The 19,670-nt window shown below is 42.2% G+C and overlaps 1 protein-coding gene across 1 annotated transcript in view; it reads left to right on the top strand.

Annotated features, from left to right (window-relative positions):
• LOC126248278 (uncharacterized) overlaps positions 1-19,393 on the top strand; it is a 37,623-nt gene extending 18,230 nt beyond the window's left edge. Inside the window, exons 4-6 of the mRNA XM_049949123.1 lie at positions 621-710; positions 839-940; positions 19,125-19,393. Of these exons, the coding sequence (XP_049805080.1) occupies positions 621-710; positions 839-940; positions 19,125-19,310 (378 nt within the window). The 3' untranslated portion in view covers positions 19,311-19,393. The remainder of the gene's footprint in view (positions 1-620; positions 711-838; positions 941-19,124) is intronic.
• The last annotated feature ends 277 nt before the right edge of the window (positions 19,394-19,670 follow it).

Below are 19,670 nucleotides of genomic sequence, written 5' to 3'. Positions count from 1 at the left end.
AAACCAAGCTAATTGTTCTATAAGTTACCAGCGTGTTCTATCAGTCAAAACACAGTTTATGTAACTTCCGCTTTTAGATTTAAGTTCAGTTTTAATTTATTAACTATTTTTCTTAAGTATTAATTCCTTTGAGGATTTTTGAAAATAGCAGTTGATGATATAGTTTTTATGTTATTGAAAGGATATAATTAAATATTGGTTGACAATTGTAAATGATATACTTTAGTTTTATCAACATTTGCTGCCATTATTTGCAAACTAGACTTCATAGTGTAGCATCGCAGTATATTAAAATGTCGATATATAAACGAAAAATCGTAATTGTGGCAAATTTACTCCTGAGGACTACAAAACTTTGTAAAGATCCGAAATCATGGATTACATAAATAAAAAACGGAAGTTAGTTCAAATCTGTTCGGAATTTAGATGGTATCACAGATTTGTGTAACGGAGAAAGTTCCATCAGATTTTGATTTATTACGTTACCAACTGTTTATTCACTTTCCTGTGAGCAATAACTTGATGTGAGAGACCAACATGTTTTAATATTACCTTATTGTAATACTTTCACAGAATGTATGAAAGAGACTTCCGCATTCAATTTTTCGTTCCATTTTCAGGTCGGAGACGCTAAAGTGCTCGAAGGTGGACTGTCGCCTGTATACTGCGATTTTGAAAAGTGCGTTAGAAAGCGAGACATGTTGCAGCTGGTAAGTGTGACGAACAGTAACTTACGTACATCTATGCAGTAATTTATGAATAGATACTACTTTGTGAAATTATAGAAAATTCTGAAACAATATTCTTCCATTTTTCGTTTTTTTCTTCCCTTTTTTAGGTCGATGCATGCGCCAAGCAGAACGACAATTCCAAAACTGAAGCGGAGAAGTACATACAAACAACATCCTGTATTGCTGAAGAACTGAAGCGACGTAATTTTGTAAGTGCTTAGCTAAGGAGAAAAAAAAAAAAAAAAAAAAACAGAGATGTATGTCGAAACTCAAACAATGTAGAGGCCGTGTTGAATGGAATCTAAGAGTTGTGCACCGTTTATCATGTAATCAGATATTTATGAAGGTACTAAAGCCCTGCAACCGCGTGGCCCGCACGCTGCGGTGTGCTAGAGAGAGTGCAAATACGCTTCGCCAACGATGGCGGAAGTGGAAGTTGCCGAAGACTACCGATGCTAATTACAGCCGCGTGAGTGCATGTACGTACACCAGCCATACGGCTGGCACAGCCGCGTGAGGCCTTGTCCGCACATATACAGATTTCACGCACCTACACTCACTTGTACATAGGTTGCAAATCTGCAGCGTGCACGTGCGCGATGCGCTTTGCTTAGCACGACACTCGGGCGAAATTTATGCGAATGACGGATAACGAACAGAAATATAAATTACCATTCGTTATTCACGAATAAGAAATATTATTGGAAACATTATTCACTTATACGAACAATAACAATTTTTTGCCGTTGTGGATAAAATCTCTTTAGAATAATAGATAAATTTGAAATCCAGTTTTATTTATTGCTCAAATTCTTGGTAATTTATAAAACGAATGTACTTTCCGTTTCTTTTAAATTAGTTTCCAGAACAACTCTTTTTTAGAAGTGTCTCATCAGGAAGTTTATTGGATGTATGGAGAGTTACTGTTAAGACACTAAAGAAAATACGTTCTACACATGCAATGCACACCTGAATTCGTCTTTAATCATGACGTCGAACTATGACTTTCAGCTTTTCAGCTTAGAATCTTCTTAGCAAAAATTGCGAAACCATCAGTTCTGTCGTAGTTTTTGGCAAACAATTCGTTGTGATTCCAATTTAGCTTCACTTTTCAAATCACATTCCAAATAAAATCTTCTTTTTACATCATAATGTCATTCGACACTCATAACCCGATTTCTTTGACATTCATTTGGTTATTATATATCTGAAGTTTGTTGTAAACCTCCCTTGGTCATGAACAGCAATAAAGGTGAACTACTTATTTTTAAGTCGTGGGTAAGACTGTGCTGCAGTAACTGCAATGGGCATAGAAAGGCGAGAAACGTCTTCAATCGTCTTTTCACAACTTCAAGAGACACAAGTTGCAAGTGTGGTATAATATTACGAATTCTTTTGTATTCTTGAACCCAGTGCCTCTCCCGAAATTTTTGAATCTCATATCTCTACGTAACTGCATAGACGAATGTCGTACCGAAAAACTATTCCACATTCTAACAGGAAACTTATTCAGAGTTAATCTTAAAAGCACTTTGTATGACTTTATACACCCAGCAACATTCCATGAACGTTTTAGGAGACTTTATATGAAAAGTCTGTTGATGTTAATAGGAACAGCTGATATCTTGATTGGTCCACTCATTTTGTAGCGCTACAACCACGAATTACGTAATTATAGCAAGGAGACATGCATATCCGATAGTGTTAGTAATCTAAGAGAGGTGCTGAAGATTGAGAGATTATGTCGTCTGCATTGAAATCGTTGGCTGCTAACGTACAGTTCCTGCTCATGTTAGTGGTGGGAGGAGGAGACTTAATTGGCAGGTGCAGAGACAATTGAAGGGGGCGAGTCGGTAATGGCTTTACAGCATTAGGCAGGCCATATGGGGTAGTCAATAAAAAATGACGTGTATTTTAGCCCGCGCACTACGCCGCTGCAATTTCATGGCTCCACGCTGCCAGTTGTGAGCAGACTGCCTCGTTTAAAACGCATGTGGCTGCCTTCAGTCTTCGTGCATTTGTCGAAGCAGCCAGACGTTTCGTGCATCGTGAAATAAATTGCACGATGCCTTCCGAAAGTTTGTAGGACCTGGGGGAATTTACAGAACTGGAGGGACGTACAATATGCCGTCAAATAATTTAAAGCCATCTCCTTCTGGCACATTATTTTGTAAAACACAGCGTGAATTTATTATGACAATTGAAAATTCTTCTCGAACGTCCACTGGGCGAGAAAAAATTCCCCGTTCTCCATTTATTTGAGAGAATGCATAAGTGTATTCTATAAACCGCCTAGTCCGAGATAGTCGGTTTTTAGAGATTCTTTTATTGTTTGTTTGAGGCCTTCCAACATAAGGACACATTAAATTTTCAGACATACTAAATGCCTTCTCTCCGACAATGACGCATGGCATCAGTACTCCCTTGCTTGATATGTGGTTTTTCTCAGATATTCTTAAATTTGAATTAACCAGAGTATCATGTAAAAGTGATTGCATAGATGAGTCACTATGTTTTCCGTGTGCCCCAACACCTATGTAAGTAGATTTATAATCCACAGCGGATAAAGCAAGTAAAACAGTATTTTATAAATATAGTGAAGTGCATTTGTTAGAGAAAAAAAGGCATAACATATTCCACGTCCATCAGCTGATCGGTCACAAATGACCGTTAGCTGGCTGACTAAATTGGCTACTCAACATAGCAGCTGCGCAGGATAAATGTATCAATTTGAAGCAAGGATCAAAAATGGTTCAAATGACTCTGAGCACTATGGGACTTAACTTCTGAGGTCATCAGTCCCCTAGAACTTAGAACTACTTAAACCTAACTAACCTAAGGACATCAGACACAGCCATGCCCGAGGCAGGATTCGAACCTGCGACCGTAGCGGTCATGCAGTTCCAGACTGAAGCGCCTAGAACCGCACGGCCACACCGGCCGGCTACCGTATTATTCCCCGCTCTTTTGTCTACAGAACCCAGTTCGAGCGCCATACCTTACTGGGATAGCCTTTATGCTGGCATGGTGCCACTCCACCGGTCGAGCCAACGTCTTGCTGCATCAGTAACCTCCCCATAATCCACATACTGCTTCCTGCGGAGTGCATCCCTCATTGAAAGTCGGAAGGTGCAATAGCCGGGATGTAGGGTGAATCAGGAAGAATATTCCAATTTCGTGAGCTCCTCTCAGGTGCGCAGGCTCGTGTAAGGCCTTGCGTTGTCGTGGAGAATGAGAATTCCGCTTGCATTTTTCTGGCGACGAACACGCAGATTTCAACAAACAGCTGTGTGTAGCTATTAATACAGATGCCTGGCCCAACGACTCTGTCTTTGGCGCTGTTAGTGTCATCATTTGCTACTGTACTTTAAACGTAAGTTTAAGTAATATAGCACAGCCATTTTAATATTTAGAGTTGTCATCCAACTTTAAACGTTATCTTTAATGCTATCAGCCAACTTTCAATTGTATATCCTGATGATGCTCTTGTTCATTTGAAGAGCGAAGCTGGTAAATAAAGAATACAAAGAGCGACTTGTGGCTGTTTTCAATAACTTATAAATTTGGTAGCATTACGAATTTGTTTAAAATGCCATTGTAATGTACCTATGCCTTTAATTTTTAATAATTGGTGAGAATAAAAATTTACGTGGCACCTTAGAATGCTCCCCATATAGTGGTAAGGGGTAGATCAATTTACAACCGAAATGAAGTAATCAGAATCAACGATATACCTACACGTTTAAGTCTCAGCTGTAACTTTCAGGGAGTGCACCTGCGTGAAAATTTAAATTTTAAAGCACATAGAAACGTGGAATTTTGGAAAGGTTTGGTTAATATTAAGTAAATTGTTAAAATTTCACAAATAATTTCCAGTCTAGCTCCAGCTGCGATTCGACACATCTAGTACACGTGACGTATCCTAATGGAAAGATCAGTTCGCGAATCCTTTGATTATACAGGAGAGACAACAGCTTCAGGACAGTCAAGTTGTGACATAACATTACTGATCTCGTCGCTCTTACATCTACATCTACATGCATACTCTGCAAATCACATCGAAGTGCCTAACAGAGGGTTCATCGAACCACCTTCACAATTCTCTATTATTCCAATCTCGTATAGCGCGCTGAAAGAACGAACACCCATATTTTTCCGTACGAGCTCTGATTTCCCTTATTTTGTCATGTAGATCGTTGTCAACAAAATATTTTCGCATTTGGAGAAGAAAGTCGGTGATTGGAATTTCGTGAGAAGATTCCGGCGCAACGAGAAACACCTTTGTTTTAATGATGTCGACCCCAAGTCCTGTATCATTTCAGTGACACTCTCTCCCCTCTTCACGATAATACAAAACGAGCCGTCCTTCTTTGAACTTTTTCGATGTCATCTGTCACTACCACCTGATGCGGATCACACACCGCACAGCAATACTCCAGAATAGGTCGAACAAGTGTAGCGTAAGCAGTCTCTTTAGCAGATCTGTTGCTCCTTCTAAGTGTTCTGCCAATGAATCGCAGTCTTCGGTTTGCTCTATCCACAACGTTATCTATGTGATCGTTGCAATTTAGGTTATTTGTAATTGTAATCCCTAAGTATTTAGTTGAATTTACGGCCTTTAGATTTGACTGATTTATCGTGTAACCGTAGTTTAACGGATTCCTTTTAGCACTCATGTGGATGACCTCACACTTTTCATTAGTTAGGTAACAATTTTCGCACCATACAGATATTTATTCTGAATCGTTGTGCTATTTCTTTTGATCTTCTGATGACTTTATTAGTCGATAAACGACAGCGTCATCTGCAAACAACCTAAGACGGCTGCTCAGATTGTCTCCTAAATCGTTTATATAGGTAAGGAACAGCAAAGGGCCTATAACACTACCTTGGGGAACGCCAGATATTACTTCTGTTTTAGTCGATTACTTTCCGTCGATTACTACGAACTGTGACCTCTCTGACAGGAAATCATGAATCCAGTTGCATAACTGAGACGATACTCGATAAGCACGCAATTTCACTAGAAGTCGCTTGTGTGGTACGATGTCCAAAGCCTTCTTGAAATCCAGAAATACGGAATCAATCGGAAATCCCTTGTCAATAGTACTCAACACTTCATACGAGTAAAGAGCTAGTTGTGTTTCCCAAGAACGATGTTTCTAAATCTATGTTGACTGTGTTCAGTAGACCGTTTTCTTCGAAATAACTCATAATGTTCGAACACAATATATGTTCCAAAATCCTGCTGCTTATCGACGTTAATGATATGGGCCTGTAATTTAGTGGACTCTTCCTACTAACTTTCTTGAATATTGATGTGACCTGTGGAGCTTTCCAGTCTTTGGGGACGGATCTTTCGTCGAGCGTGCGGTTGTATATGATTGTTAAGTATGGAGCTATTTCATCAGCATACTCTGAAAGGAATCTAATGGGTTTACAGTGTGGACCAGAAGACTTGCTTTCATTAAGTGATTTAAGCTGCTTCACTACTCCGAGGAGCCGGCCGCGGTGGTCTCGCGGTTCTAGGCGCGCAGTCCGGAAGCGTGGGACTGCTACGGTCGCAGGTTCGAATCCTGCCTCGGGCATGGATGTTGTGATGTCCTTAGGTTAGTTAGGTTTAAGTAGTTCTAAGTTCTAGGGGACTGATAACCACAGCAGTTGAGTCCCATAGTGCTCAGAGCCATTTTGAACTCCGAGGATATTTACTTCTACGTTACTCATGCTGGCAGCTGTTAATGATTCGAATTCTGGAATATTTACTTCGACTTCTTTTGTGAAGACATTTCGGAAGGCTGTGTTTAGTAACTCTGCTTTGCCAGCACTGTCTTCAATATTATCTCTATTGCTATCGCGCGGAGAAGGCATTGATTGTGTCTTGCCGCTAGCAGACTTCACATACGACCAGAATCTCTTTGGATTTTCTGTCAGATTTCGAGATAAAGTTTCGTTGTGGAAACTACTATAAGCATCTCGCATTGAAGTCCGCACTAGATTTCGAGTCTGTAAAAGATCGCCAATCTTGGGGATTTGGCGTCTGTTTAAATTTGGCATGTTTGTTTCGTTGTTTCTGCAACAGTGTTCTGACCAATTCTGTGCACCAAGGAGAATCACCTCCATCGTTTGTTAATTTATTTGATATAAAAATCTCAACTGCTGCCGATATTATTTCTTTGAATTCAAGCTACATCTGGTATACACTTATATTGTTAATTTGGAAGGAGTGGAGATTGTCTCTCAGGAAGGCGTCAAGTGAATTTTATCTGCTTTTTTGAACAGGTATATTTTTCGTTTATTTTTAGAGGATTTGGGGGTTATAATAATCAATCCCGCTACGACAACCCTGTTTTCACTAATCCTTGTATCCGTTTTGATGGTCGTTATTAACTCAGGCCCCCCCATGAACCATGGACCTTGCCGTTGGTGGGGAGGCTTGCGTGCCTCAACGATACAGATAGCGTACCGTAGGTGCAACCACAGTCGAGGGGTATCTGTTGAGAGGCCAGACAAACGTATGGTTCCTGAAGAGGGGCAGCAGCCTTTTCAGTAGTTGCAGGTGCAGCAGTCTGGATGATTGACTAATCTGGCCTTGTAACACTAACCAAAACGGCCTTGCTGTGCTGGTACTGCGAACGGCTGAAAACTAGGGGAAACTACAGCCGTAATTTTTCCCGAGGGCATGCAGCTTTCCTGTATGGTTAAATGATGATGGCGTCCTCTTGGGTAAAATATTTCGGAGGTAAAATAGTACCCCATTCGGATCTCCGGGTGGGGACTACTCAAGAGGACGTCATTAGCAGGGGAAAGAAAACTGGCGTTCTACGGATCGGAGCGTGGAATGTCAGATCCCTTAATCGGGCAGGTAGGTTAGAAAATTTAAAAAGGGAAATGGATAGGTTAAAGTTAGATATAGTGGGAATTAGTGAAGTTCGGTGGCAGGAGGAACAAGACTTTTGGTCAGGTGATTACAGGGTTATAAATACAAAATCAAATAGGGGTAATGCAGGAGTAGGTTTAATAATGAATAAAAAAATAGGAGTGCGGGTAACCTACTACAAACAGCATAGTGAACGTATTATTGTGGCCAAGATAGACACGAAGCCCATGCCTACTACAGTAGAACAAGTTTATATGCCAACTAGCTCTGCAGATGACGAAGAAATTGAAGAAATGTATGATGAGATAAAAGAAATTATTCAGGTAGTGAAGGGAGTCGAAAATTTAATATTCATTGGTGACTGGAATTCGAGAGTAGGAAAAGGGAGAGAAGGAAACATAGTAGGTGAATATGGATTGGGGGGAAGAAATGAAAGAGGAAGCCGCCTTGTAGAATTTTGCACAGAGCATAACTTAATCATAACTAGCACTTGGTTCAAGAATCATAAAAGAAGGTTGTATACATGGAAGAATCCTGGAGATACTAAAAGGTATCAGATACATTATATAATGGTAAGACAGACATTTAGTAACCAGGTTTTAAAGTGTAAGACATTTCCAGGGGCAGATGTGGACTCTGACCACAATCTATTGGTTATGAACTGCGGATTGAAACTGAAGAAACTGCAAAAAGGTGCGAATTTAAGGAGATGGGACCTGGATAAACTGTCTAAACCAGAGGTTGTACAGAGTTTCAGGGAGAGCTTAAGGGAACAATTGACAGGAATGGGAGAAATAAATACAGTAGAAGAAGAATGGGTAGCTCTGAGGGATGAAGTAGTGAAAGCAGCAGAGGTTCAAATAGGTAAAAAGACGAGGGCTACTAGAAATCCTTGGATAACAGAAGAAATATTGAATTTAATTGATGAAAGGAGAAAATACAAAAATGCAGTACATGAAGCAGACAAAAAGGAATACAAACGTCTCAAAAATGATATCGACAGGAATTGCAAAATGGCTAAGCAGGCATGGCTAGAGGACAAATGTAAGGATGTAGAGGCTTATCTCACTAGGGGTAAGATAGATACTGCCTACAGGAAAATTAAAGAGACCTTTGGAGAAAAGAGAGTCACTTGTATGAATATCAAGAGCTCAGATGGAAACCCAGTTCTAAGCAAAGAAGGGAAGGCAGAAAGGTGGAAGGAGTAAATAGATGGTCTATACAAGGGCGATGTACTTGAGGACAATTTTTTGGAAATGGAAGAGGATGTAGATGAAGATAAAATGGGAGATACTATACTGTGTGAAGAGTTTGACAGAGCACTGAAAGACCTGAGTCGAAACAAGGCCCCGGGAGTAGACAACATTCCATTAGAACTACTGACGGCCTTGGGAGAGCCAGTCATGACAAAACTCTACCATCTGGTGAGCAAGATGTATGAGACAGGCGAAATACCCTCAGACTTCAAGAAGAATATAATAATTCCAATACCAAAGAAAGCAGGTGTTGACAGATGTGAAAATTACCGAACTATCAGTTTAATAAGTCACAGCTGCAAAATACTAACGCGAATTCTTTACAGTCAAATGGATAAACTGGTAGAAGCCGACCTCGGGGAAGATCAGTTTGGAATCCGTAGAAATGTTGGAACACGTGAGGCAATACTGACATTACGACATATCTTAGAAGAAAGATTGCCGGCCGGAGTGGCCAAGCGGTTCTAGGCGCTACAGTCCGGAACCGCGCGACCGCTACGGTCGCGGGTTCGAATCCTACCTCGGGCATGGATGTGTGTGATGTCCTTAGGTTAGTTAGGTTTAAGTAGTTCTAAGTTCTAGGGGACTTATGACATCAGCAGTTGAGTCCCATTGTGCTCAGAGCCATTTTTGAAGAAAGATTAAGGAAAGGCAAACCTACGGTTCTAGCATTTGTAGACTTAGAGAAAGCTTTTGACAATGTTGACTGGAATATTCTCTTTCAAATTCTAAAGGTGGCAGGGGTAAAATACAGGGAGCGAAAGGCTATTTACAATTTGTACAGACACCAAATGGCAGTTATAAGAGTCGATGGGCATGAAAGGGAAGCAGTGGTTGGGAAGGGAGTGAGACAGGTTTGTAGCCTCTCCCCGATGTTATTCAATCTGTAGATTGAGCAAGCAGTAAAGGAAACAAGAGAAAAATTTGGAGTAGGTATTAAAATCCAGGGAGAAGAAATAAAAACTTTGAGGTTCGCCGATGACATTGTAATTCTGTCAGAGACAGCAATGGATTTGGAAGAGCAGTTGAACGCAATGGACAGTGTCTTGAAAGGATAATGGAATGTAGTGGAATTAAGTCGGGTGATGCTGAGGGAATTAGATTAGGAAATGAGACACTTAAAGTAGTAAAGGAGTTTTGCTATTTGGGGAGCAAAATAACTTATGATGGTCGAAGTAGAGAGGATATAAATGTAGACTTGCAATGGCAAGGAAAGCGTTTCTGAAGAAGAGAAATTTGTTAACATCGAGTATAGATTTAAGTGTCAGGAAGTCGTTTCTGAAAGTATTTGTATGGAGTGTAGCCATGTATGTTATTGAATAGGATTGGGGAGAAGAGAAGCTTGTGGCACAACTTGACTAGAAGAAGGGATCGGTTGGTAGGACATGTTCTGAGGCATCAAGGGATCACAAATTTAGCATTGGAGGGCAGCGTGGAGGGTAAAAATCGTAGAGGGAGACCAAGAGATGAATACACTAAACAGATTCAGAAGGATGTAGGTTGCAGTAAGTACTGGGAGATGAAGGAGCTTGCACAGGATGGAGTAGCATGGAGAGCTGCATCGAACCAGTCTCAGGACTGAAGACCACAACAACAACATTAACTCAGGATTAATTTTGCTAAGAGGTCAAGTTTGTTTTCAAAATCGTTTACTATTCGCGAGGGCTCATGAACTAACTGCTCGAAATAATTTGCAGAGAATGCGTTTAGCGCAATTTCGGATAATGTTTTATGCGTACCTCTGGAATTAAACATGTATTTTAGCCAACATATCGAGGGTAAAAAAAAATCGTATGAGTCGGGTACGAGTTTGGAATCAAATTTAAGTTTTCTTTGAAGCTTTCAGCAATTGTATCATCTGAATTGGGATGTCAGTAAAAGCATCCAATTATTATTTTATTCCGGTTGCCAACAAAGACCTCTGCCCATACTAACTCACAGGAACTATCTATTTCAATTTTGCGACAAGATAAACTACTTCTAACAGCAACAGACACACCGTTAGGTTCTTCGCAAAAATTTCGGCTGAGCTTATCTCCAGCTTTAACCAGCTTACAGTGCCTATAGCGATTTGAGCATGTGTGCTTTCCATTAGCTCTTGGAGCTCTGGTTCTTTCCCAACACAGTTACGACAACTTAAAACCGTAAATCCTATGTGGATTGCAACCAGTCGGTCTATTGCAAATCGATTGTTTCAGATGAAAACTGCTTTGCATCTCATAACCTAAATTCTACAGAATAGAAGTTGGTTCTGATATAACATAACCGACACTTTCGGTCACTACATGAAATTACTTGAAATTATACTACTCCTTCCATATCGATCATTTAACTTAGATTTATTTTACATGATTTCTTCATTTGGTTCACGTTTTTGTGTATCGTTTGTATTTTAAAAAGTATCCCGAGTTTTACTAACATGTATTGTAAGTTAGAAGCACCTCTTACTCGCAATGATATAGTAGGTTTTGTAAGGGATAGCTTGCATAAACTAATCCTTACATACCTGATATGACAACAGTGATCATATTAATTGTGACACTTTTTCGGAATGCATTTTGAAACAATGACGTATTTCGATCGAAGCACGGGTCAAAATATCTCGGTTCTGATAACTAGTTTCATTTAAAAGAATATATTTCTGTTACTATTAACTAATGAGTACATCGATATACACCGATACTTTTGTAATACTTTACCCGTACAAAATACAATTTCAATTTCGTGACCTTTTGAACAAACGTAATCGTTTGATATGTATCACTATAACATTCTGTCTGATTTTTATTTTGCAGTTTTATAAATATTTCCGTTTTTGTATGTTCTTATCCCATACACCCCTTTCAACCCCATTCAATCAACATACACTCCTGGAAATGGAAAAAAGAACACATTGACACCGGTGTGTCAGACCCACCATACTTGCTCCGGACACTGCGAGAGGGCTGTACAAGCAATGATCACACGCACGGCACAACGGACACACCAGGAACCGCGGTGTTGGCCGTCGAATGGCGCTAGCTGCGCAGCATTTGTGCACCGCCGCCGTCAGTGTCAGCCAGTTTGCCGTGGCATACGGAGCTCCATCGCAGTCTTTAACACTGGTAGCATGCCGCGACAGCGTGGACGTGAACCGTATGTGCAGTTGACGGACTTTGAGCGAGGGCGTATAGTGGGCATGCGGGAGGCCGGGTGGACGTACCGCCGAATTGCTCAACACGTGGGGCGTGAGGTCTCCACAGTACATCGATGTTGTCGCCAGTGGTCGGCGGAAGGTGCACGTGCCCGTCGACCTGGGACCGGACCGCAGCGACGCACGGATGCACGCCAAGACCGTAGGATCCTACGCAGTGCCGTAGGGGACCGCACCGCCACTTCCCAGCAAATTAGGGACACTGTTGCTCCTGGGGTATCGGCGAGGACCATTCGCAACCGTCTCCATGAAGCTGGGCTACGGTCCCGCACACCGTTAGGCCGTCTTCCGCTCACGCCCCAACATCGTGCAGCCCGCCTCCAGTGGTGTCGCGACAGGCGTGAATGGAGGGACGAATGGAGACGTGTCGTCTTCAGCGATGAGAGTCGCTTCTGCCTTGGTGCCAATGATGGTCGTATGCGTGTTTGGCGCCGTGCAGGTGAGCGCCACAATCAGGACTGCATACGACCGAGGCACACAGGGCCAACACCCGGCATCATGGTGTGGGGAGCGATCTCCTACACTGGCCGTACACCACTGGTGATCGTCGAGGGGACACTGAATAGTGCACGGTACATCCAAACCATCATCGAACCCATCGTTCTACCATTCCTAGACCGGCAAGGGAACTTGCTGTTCCAACAGGACAATGCACGTCCGCATGTATCCCGTGCCACCCAACGTGCTCTAGAAGGTGTAAGTCAACTACCCTGGCCAGCAAGATCTCCGGATCTGTCCCCCATTGAGCATGTTTGGGACTGGATGAAGCGTCGTCTCACGCGGTCTGCACGTCCAGCACGAACGCTGGTCCAACTGAGGCGCCAGGTGGAAATGGCATGGCAAGCCGTTCCACAGGACTACATCCATCATCTCTACGATCGTCTCCATGGGAGAATAGCAGCCTGCATTGCTGCGAAAGGTGGATATACACTGTACTAGTGCCGACATTGTGCATGCTCTGTTGCCTGTGTCTATGTGCCTGTGGTTCTGTCAGTGTGATCATGTGATGTATCTGACCCCAGGAATGTGTCAATAAAGTTTCCCCTTCCTGGGACAATGAATTCACGGTGTTCTTATTTCAATTTCCAGGAGTGTATTTTTAACACAACTTGCTTGCTTTCAGAATCGGCAATTTTCTAGGGGCTGCTATTGTCTCTTGGATGCACAGTACGACCTGTACAATCGCCATCAAGATAAATTTACAGGCTGTTTTACTTGATCCATTAAGACACGTCGTAATTTTGAAGTAGGGCTGCCTGACCCCATGGGAATGCAAAAGCAGCGGCTTCAGCTCTCAGAGATCCACCACTTGAGCGGTAGTAGAGCTAGTTAAGTACATCTCACTAGTGTAGTTTTTATATTATAAACAAACATTACGCAAAGGCTTTTGCGTTATGTATAAAGTTAAAAACATCTCAATCAATACATGAAACCGTGGACCTGTAACACTGTATATGTATATCAATGCGAGTTGTTGACTTGGGAATCTACATTATTAGTCGCGTCCCGAATGAAAGCAATTTAAAATAAACTATAGCTGCATCTCATTGCCCATAGACATTGCCTAAGGAGGGGACATTAGGATTCATGAGTGCGATAAATCCCAAGAGACAGAGTGCTGACCACCTAATGGGTATCCAGGGCGAAAGGATTTCAGTGATAATGGCAAATCTCTGTCTTGTCTTTTTTTTTTTTTTTTTTACTTTTATAGTCATTTTTCATTTCCTCCCTGTCTCACAAATTATTATTATCTCTCTATTATTATTAAGTTATGATAATTATTATTTTATTCTTATATCGTAAATTACATTCAGTGTAGTATTAAACAGATATATTAGTTACGGTTAAAGTAAGTTAACTACACTACTTAAAAGCTCTACTACACGTCATACCGTCGCACCCCCACAGGAAACGAGATCACAGCGATATAATGGGAAGTTGAAGCAATAACTATAAAGTTGTGCAGGGTGCTTATAATTACACTACTGGCCATTAAAATTGCTACACCAAGAAGAAATGCAGATGGTAAACGAGTATTCATGGGACAAATGTATTATACTAGAACTGACATGTGATTACTTTTTACGCACTTTGGGTGCACCGATCCTGAGAAAACAGTACCCAGAACAACCACCTCTGGCCGTAATAATGGCCTTGATACGCCTGGGCATTGACTCAAACAGAGCTTGGATGGCGTGTACAGGTACAGCTGCCCATGCAGCTTCAACACGATACCACAGTTCATCAAGAGTAGTGACTGGCGTATTGTGACGAGCCAGTTGCTCGGCCACCATTGACCAGACGTTTGCAATTGGTGTGAGATCTGGAGAATGTGCTGGCTCGGGCGGCAGTCGAACATTTTCTGTATACAGAAAGGCCCGTACAGGACCTGCAACATGCGGTCGTGCATTATACTCCTGAAATGTAGGGTTTCGCAGGGATCGAATGATGGGTAGAGCCACGGGTCGTAACACATCTGAAATGTAATGTCTACTGTTCAAAGTTCCGTCAATGCGAACAAGAGGTGACCGAGACGTGTAACCAATGGCAACCCATACCATCACGCCAGGTGATACGCCAGTATGGCGATGATGAGTACACGCTTCCAGTGTGCGTTCACCGCGATGTCGCCAAACACGGATGCGAACATCGTGATGCTGTAAACAGAACCTGAATTCATCCAAAAAAATGACGTTTTGCCATTCGTGCACCCAGGTTCGTCGTTGAGTACACCATTGCATGCGCTCCTGTCTGTGATGCAGCGTCAAGGGTAACCACAGCCATGGTCTCGGAGCTGATAGTCCATGCTGCTGCAAACGTCGTCGAACTGTTCGTGCAGATGGTTGTTGTCTTCGAAACGACCCCATCTGTTGACTCAGGGATCGAGGCGTGGTTGCATGATCCCTTACAGCCATGCGGATAAGATGCCTGTCATCTCAACTGCTAGTGATACGAGGCCGTTGGGATCCAGCACGGCGCTCCTACCCTCCTGAACCGACCGATTCCATATTCTGCTAACAGTCATTGGATCTCGACCAACGCGAGCAGCAATGTCGCGATACGATAAACCGCAATCGCGATAGGCAACAATCCGACCTTTATCAAAGTCGGAAACGTAATGGTACGCATTTCGCCTCCTTACATGAGGAATCACAACAACGTTTCACCAGGCAACGCCGGTCAACTGCTGTTTGTGTATGAGAAATCGGTTGGAAACTTTCCTCATGTCAGCATGTTGTAGGTGCCGCCACCGGTGTCAACATTGTGTGAACGCTCTGAAAAGCTTATCATTTGCATATCACAGCATCTTCTTCCTTTCAGATAAATTTCGTGTCTATAGCATGTCATCTTCGTGATGTAGCAATTTTAATGGCCAGTAGTGTAAATTTCGCTACTTTGTAGGATCACCATGAAAAAAAGAGTGGTCGTATGACAATGAAACGTTATGTAAATATTTGTAAGGACACGCGGAAGAAGTAACGAATAAGCCATTGAAAGAAACACATTTCAGTTTCCACATGGGAGGGTACCTTTTGTTAAATGTGTACCATGTTTACGCTCCAAGTTACAGGTGTTGCTCAATCTGCAACCACCACAGCATGGAACCGCACGAGAGATACCATTTTACAACTGTTCGCAAAAATTTTCGAATGGTGGAGCATGGAATGTTAAGCTGTCGTGATGCAGCTTGTGCATTGCTTGAAGATGGCATAAAGATCGCATACTGCGTCCAGCGTTCTCAGCCATGGCAACAGTAACTTCTTTAACATTTTGTGGTGCAATCGGCTATAGGCCTCTCTCAGGAGCAATTTCGAAACCGCGAGTTGATTCGAAATTCCGAATCATATTCTTCAACCACAGTGTGGGGTTTATTTCTTTAACGCGTCGATACTTGAGAAGATCAGCGGTACTATATTGGAGTTATTTTGATAAAACAACTTTTGGAGTCAATTTTTGCTCACCTTGTCCAGACCCATGTTGACGGCCGCTGATGCTCATGTTTCAACCCTACGTAGGTGCATTAGTACCAGCTCACAGCCTGACCATCATTCCTATAAAGTTTGGTACTCATACGGTAAATAGTTTCCCGTCTATACTGAATCAGGTGGAGAAAGTTTAATTATAGCCACCCTGTATATTCGTCCTGAATGACTTGTATCAAAAAATTTTATATAAAATCATTCGGTCGAAATTAGTTACGTAGGTGACTGACCATTAACAAAAGACAGTCAAATAAGAAATTCACAGACAAAGCAGATGTGTATACCCATATTTCGCATTTAGAAACGTATTACGAAACGCAGACATTTACGGATGTTCAGCACCAGTATCGAAAAGTGCTAGCTGACTCTAAACATAAATAGATGTAGTCGAATGAGGATAAACAGACGGAAACATCCGATATCGTTTGACTACGCTATCACAAACATCACGTATATGGGTGTTTCTGTCCAGAGTGATGTGAGGTGGGATGACCACATAAATCTGGGCCCGAGGAATGCAGACGCCAGCGTCAAATTTGTTGGGAGAATCGTGAAGAAATGCGATTCACGCATGACAAAAAAAATGTCGTGTGACTAGCGCCTCCCGCCGGGTAGACCGTTCGCCTGGTGCAAGTCTTTCAATTTGACGCCACTTCGGCGACTTGCGCGTCGATCAGGATGAAATGATGATGATTAGGACAACACAACACCCAGTCCCTGAGCGGAGAAAATCTCCGACCCAGCCGGGAATCCAACCCGGGCCCTTAGAATTAACATTCTGTCGCTCTGACCACTCAGCTACCGGGGGCGGACGCGCATGATATGACAGAGGTCGATTGCAAGACACTAGTTACACTAGTTACTGAGTATTATCAGCCAGTCAGGGTCACTTGCTGTTGTTGTTGTCTCTGATACAAACATTGTTTTGATGTAGCTCACCATGTTGTTGTATACAGTGAAAGCGTCTTCATCTCTGAATAACTACTCCAACGTGCATACATTCGAACCTGCTTACTGTATTCTTGCCTTGGTCTTTCTCTACAATTTGTACCGCCCTCACTTCCCTCTGTTTTCAAACTGACAATTTCTTGATGCCTCAGGATATGTCATATCAATCGATCACTTCTTTTAGTCAAGTAGTGTCGTGATTTTCCTTTTTGCCCAGTTTGACTCAGTACCTCCTCACTAATTACTCTATCTATTCATCTAATCCTCAGCATCTTTCTGTAACAGCACATTTTAAAACCTTCTATTCTCTTCTTATCTGAACTGCTTATAGTCAAAAAAATCATATGGCTCTGAGCACTATGGGACTTAACATCTATGGTCATCAGTCCACTAGAACTTAGAACTACTTAAACCTAACTAACCTAAGGACGTCACACAACACCCAGTCATCTGCTTATAGTCCATGTTTCGCTTCCGTACATGGCTACACTCCAGAAAAATACCTTCAGAGACTTCCTAATACTGAAATTTGTGTTCTCTGTGAACAGTTTTCTCTTTTTCAGAAACGGATATCTTACTATACCCAGTCTGAGGGGTCTTGTCACTGTTCGCGCGGCTTCCTCCGTCGGAGGTTCAAGTCCTCCCTCGGGCATGGGCGTGTGTGTTGTCCTTAGCGTAAGTTAGTTTAAGTTCGATTAAGTAGTGTGTAGGCCTAGGGACCGATGACCTCAGCAGTCTGCTCCCATAGGAAGTTACCACAAATTTCCAATATCCTGTCTGCATTTTATGTCCTCTCTACTCTGGCCATCATCAGTTATTTTGCTTCCCAAATAGCAAAACTCATCTACTCTTTTAGTGTCTCATTTCCTTACCCGATTCTGATTTAGTTCGACTGTGTTCCATTAATATTGTTTTACTTTTATTTGTGTTCATATTATAAGCACTTTTCAGGACACTATCCATTGCGTTCAAGTGCTCTTCCAAGTCATTTGCATTCTCTGAAAAAGCTACAGTGTCATCAGAAAACATTGAAGCTTTTATTTCTTCTCCTTGAACTTTAATTTCCTTTCCAAATTTCTCCTTAGTTTGGTTGGCTGCTTGTTCAGTGTACAGATTGACTGACGTCGGGGTTATGCTACATCCTTGTCTCATTCCGTTTTCAAGCACTGCTTCCCCTTCATATCCTTCTACTCTTAAAACTGTAATTTGATTTCTTTACAGGTTTTAAATAACCTTTCGCTGCATGTATTTTATCTGTGATACCTTCAGAACTTCGAAGAGTCTCGTCTAAATGATGGGACCGTTTTAACCACCGTAGGCTGTCAATTTCATTCCTTTAGTGTACCATGCATGTAAATAGTTTCATCATTTAGATGATACATTGAGGCTGTGGACCCATACATGAATAAATTATTCGAAGAGTGTATTTCGATCAGCATTATCAAAAGCTTTCACTAAATCTGCAGATTCAATAAACGTAGGTTTTCCTTTCTTTAACCTGTCTTCTAAGTCGTATGATCAATATTACCTCACGTGTTCGTACATTCCTCCGGAACACAAACTGATCATCCCTTCTACTAGTTCTCTTCCTTTATTCTTTAAATAATTCGTCTAAGTACTTTGCTTCCATGACATTAAACTGATGGTTCGGTAATATTCACACCTACCAACATCTGTTTTCTCTAGAATTAAAGTTACTGCATTATTTTTTAAGTCTGTGAGTATTTCGCGTGACTCATATATTTGCACACCAGTTGGAATAGCCTGGAGCACTTACCGAGTTGATTAACGTAAGAAATAGAAAACTTTCAAATAAGTGTTTCACAATTCTTCACGGATTTGTCTGGTCTATGTTAGAGTGCCACACACTTGCTGAGCGAACAGTGGTTGAAGATGCTACAAGAGTGACGTTATGCATCGCGAATAGCCTTACTCTCAAATTTGAGAGGGCCCACTTTCCAAAATAAGTCGAGAACCACACAATGCCCTCCACCATACGTCAACGGTAAAATTACAGACATCCTGGCCCATACGGGAGGTTGCCGACAGCCCTACGAGACTGGTGCCGTACGTACATCGGACGGTGGAATGCGGAGTACAGATGTGCTGCTTGTAACAAAGGTTGTCTGCTTTCAGCTGTCCGGGCCTCGGTACCCAGGTGGCTTCACAGCCCCGAAGTCATATGCGGTGTACGTGACGGAGGCTGGCGAGCTGCGTGTGATGTCGACGTACTGGGGCAACGACCAATACAGCTGCGAGCCATGGCATTCCCCATTGGGGTCCCCTGGCGCCTCAGCTGGAGGGTCCGTAGGAGCCGTCTGATCGCATTAACGATAATAGCTCAAAAAAAATTTTCCTTAATGTAAAATTACATTTTTCTCCAACAATTAAAACACCTAATAATACTCTGTGTACGTTTTATTTCTATCCACGAAATTGTAACCTTTGCATTTAGTGTAATTTATGGTAGCTCTGGAACTTTATGGTCGATTAGATGTGGTTTTCACAGTTGTTGCTCTTACCTACTGAGCTGATCCCCAATAACTACAGCAAGCAGCATACGTTACGGGGGATCGATAAAAGACGGCCGGCCGCTGTGGCCGAGCGGTTCTACGCGCTTCAGTCCGGAACCGCGCTGCTGCTACGGTCGCTCCGTCCGCAGCTCGTGGTCGTGCGGTAGCG

This window comes from Schistocerca nitens, chromosome 3 (assembly GCF_023898315.1).
Source record: "Schistocerca nitens isolate TAMUIC-IGC-003100 chromosome 3, iqSchNite1.1, whole genome shotgun sequence".
Classification (NCBI taxonomy): Eukaryota; Metazoa; Arthropoda; class Insecta; order Orthoptera; family Acrididae; genus Schistocerca; species Schistocerca nitens.
This window is presented reverse-complemented; position numbering and strand designations above follow the sequence as displayed.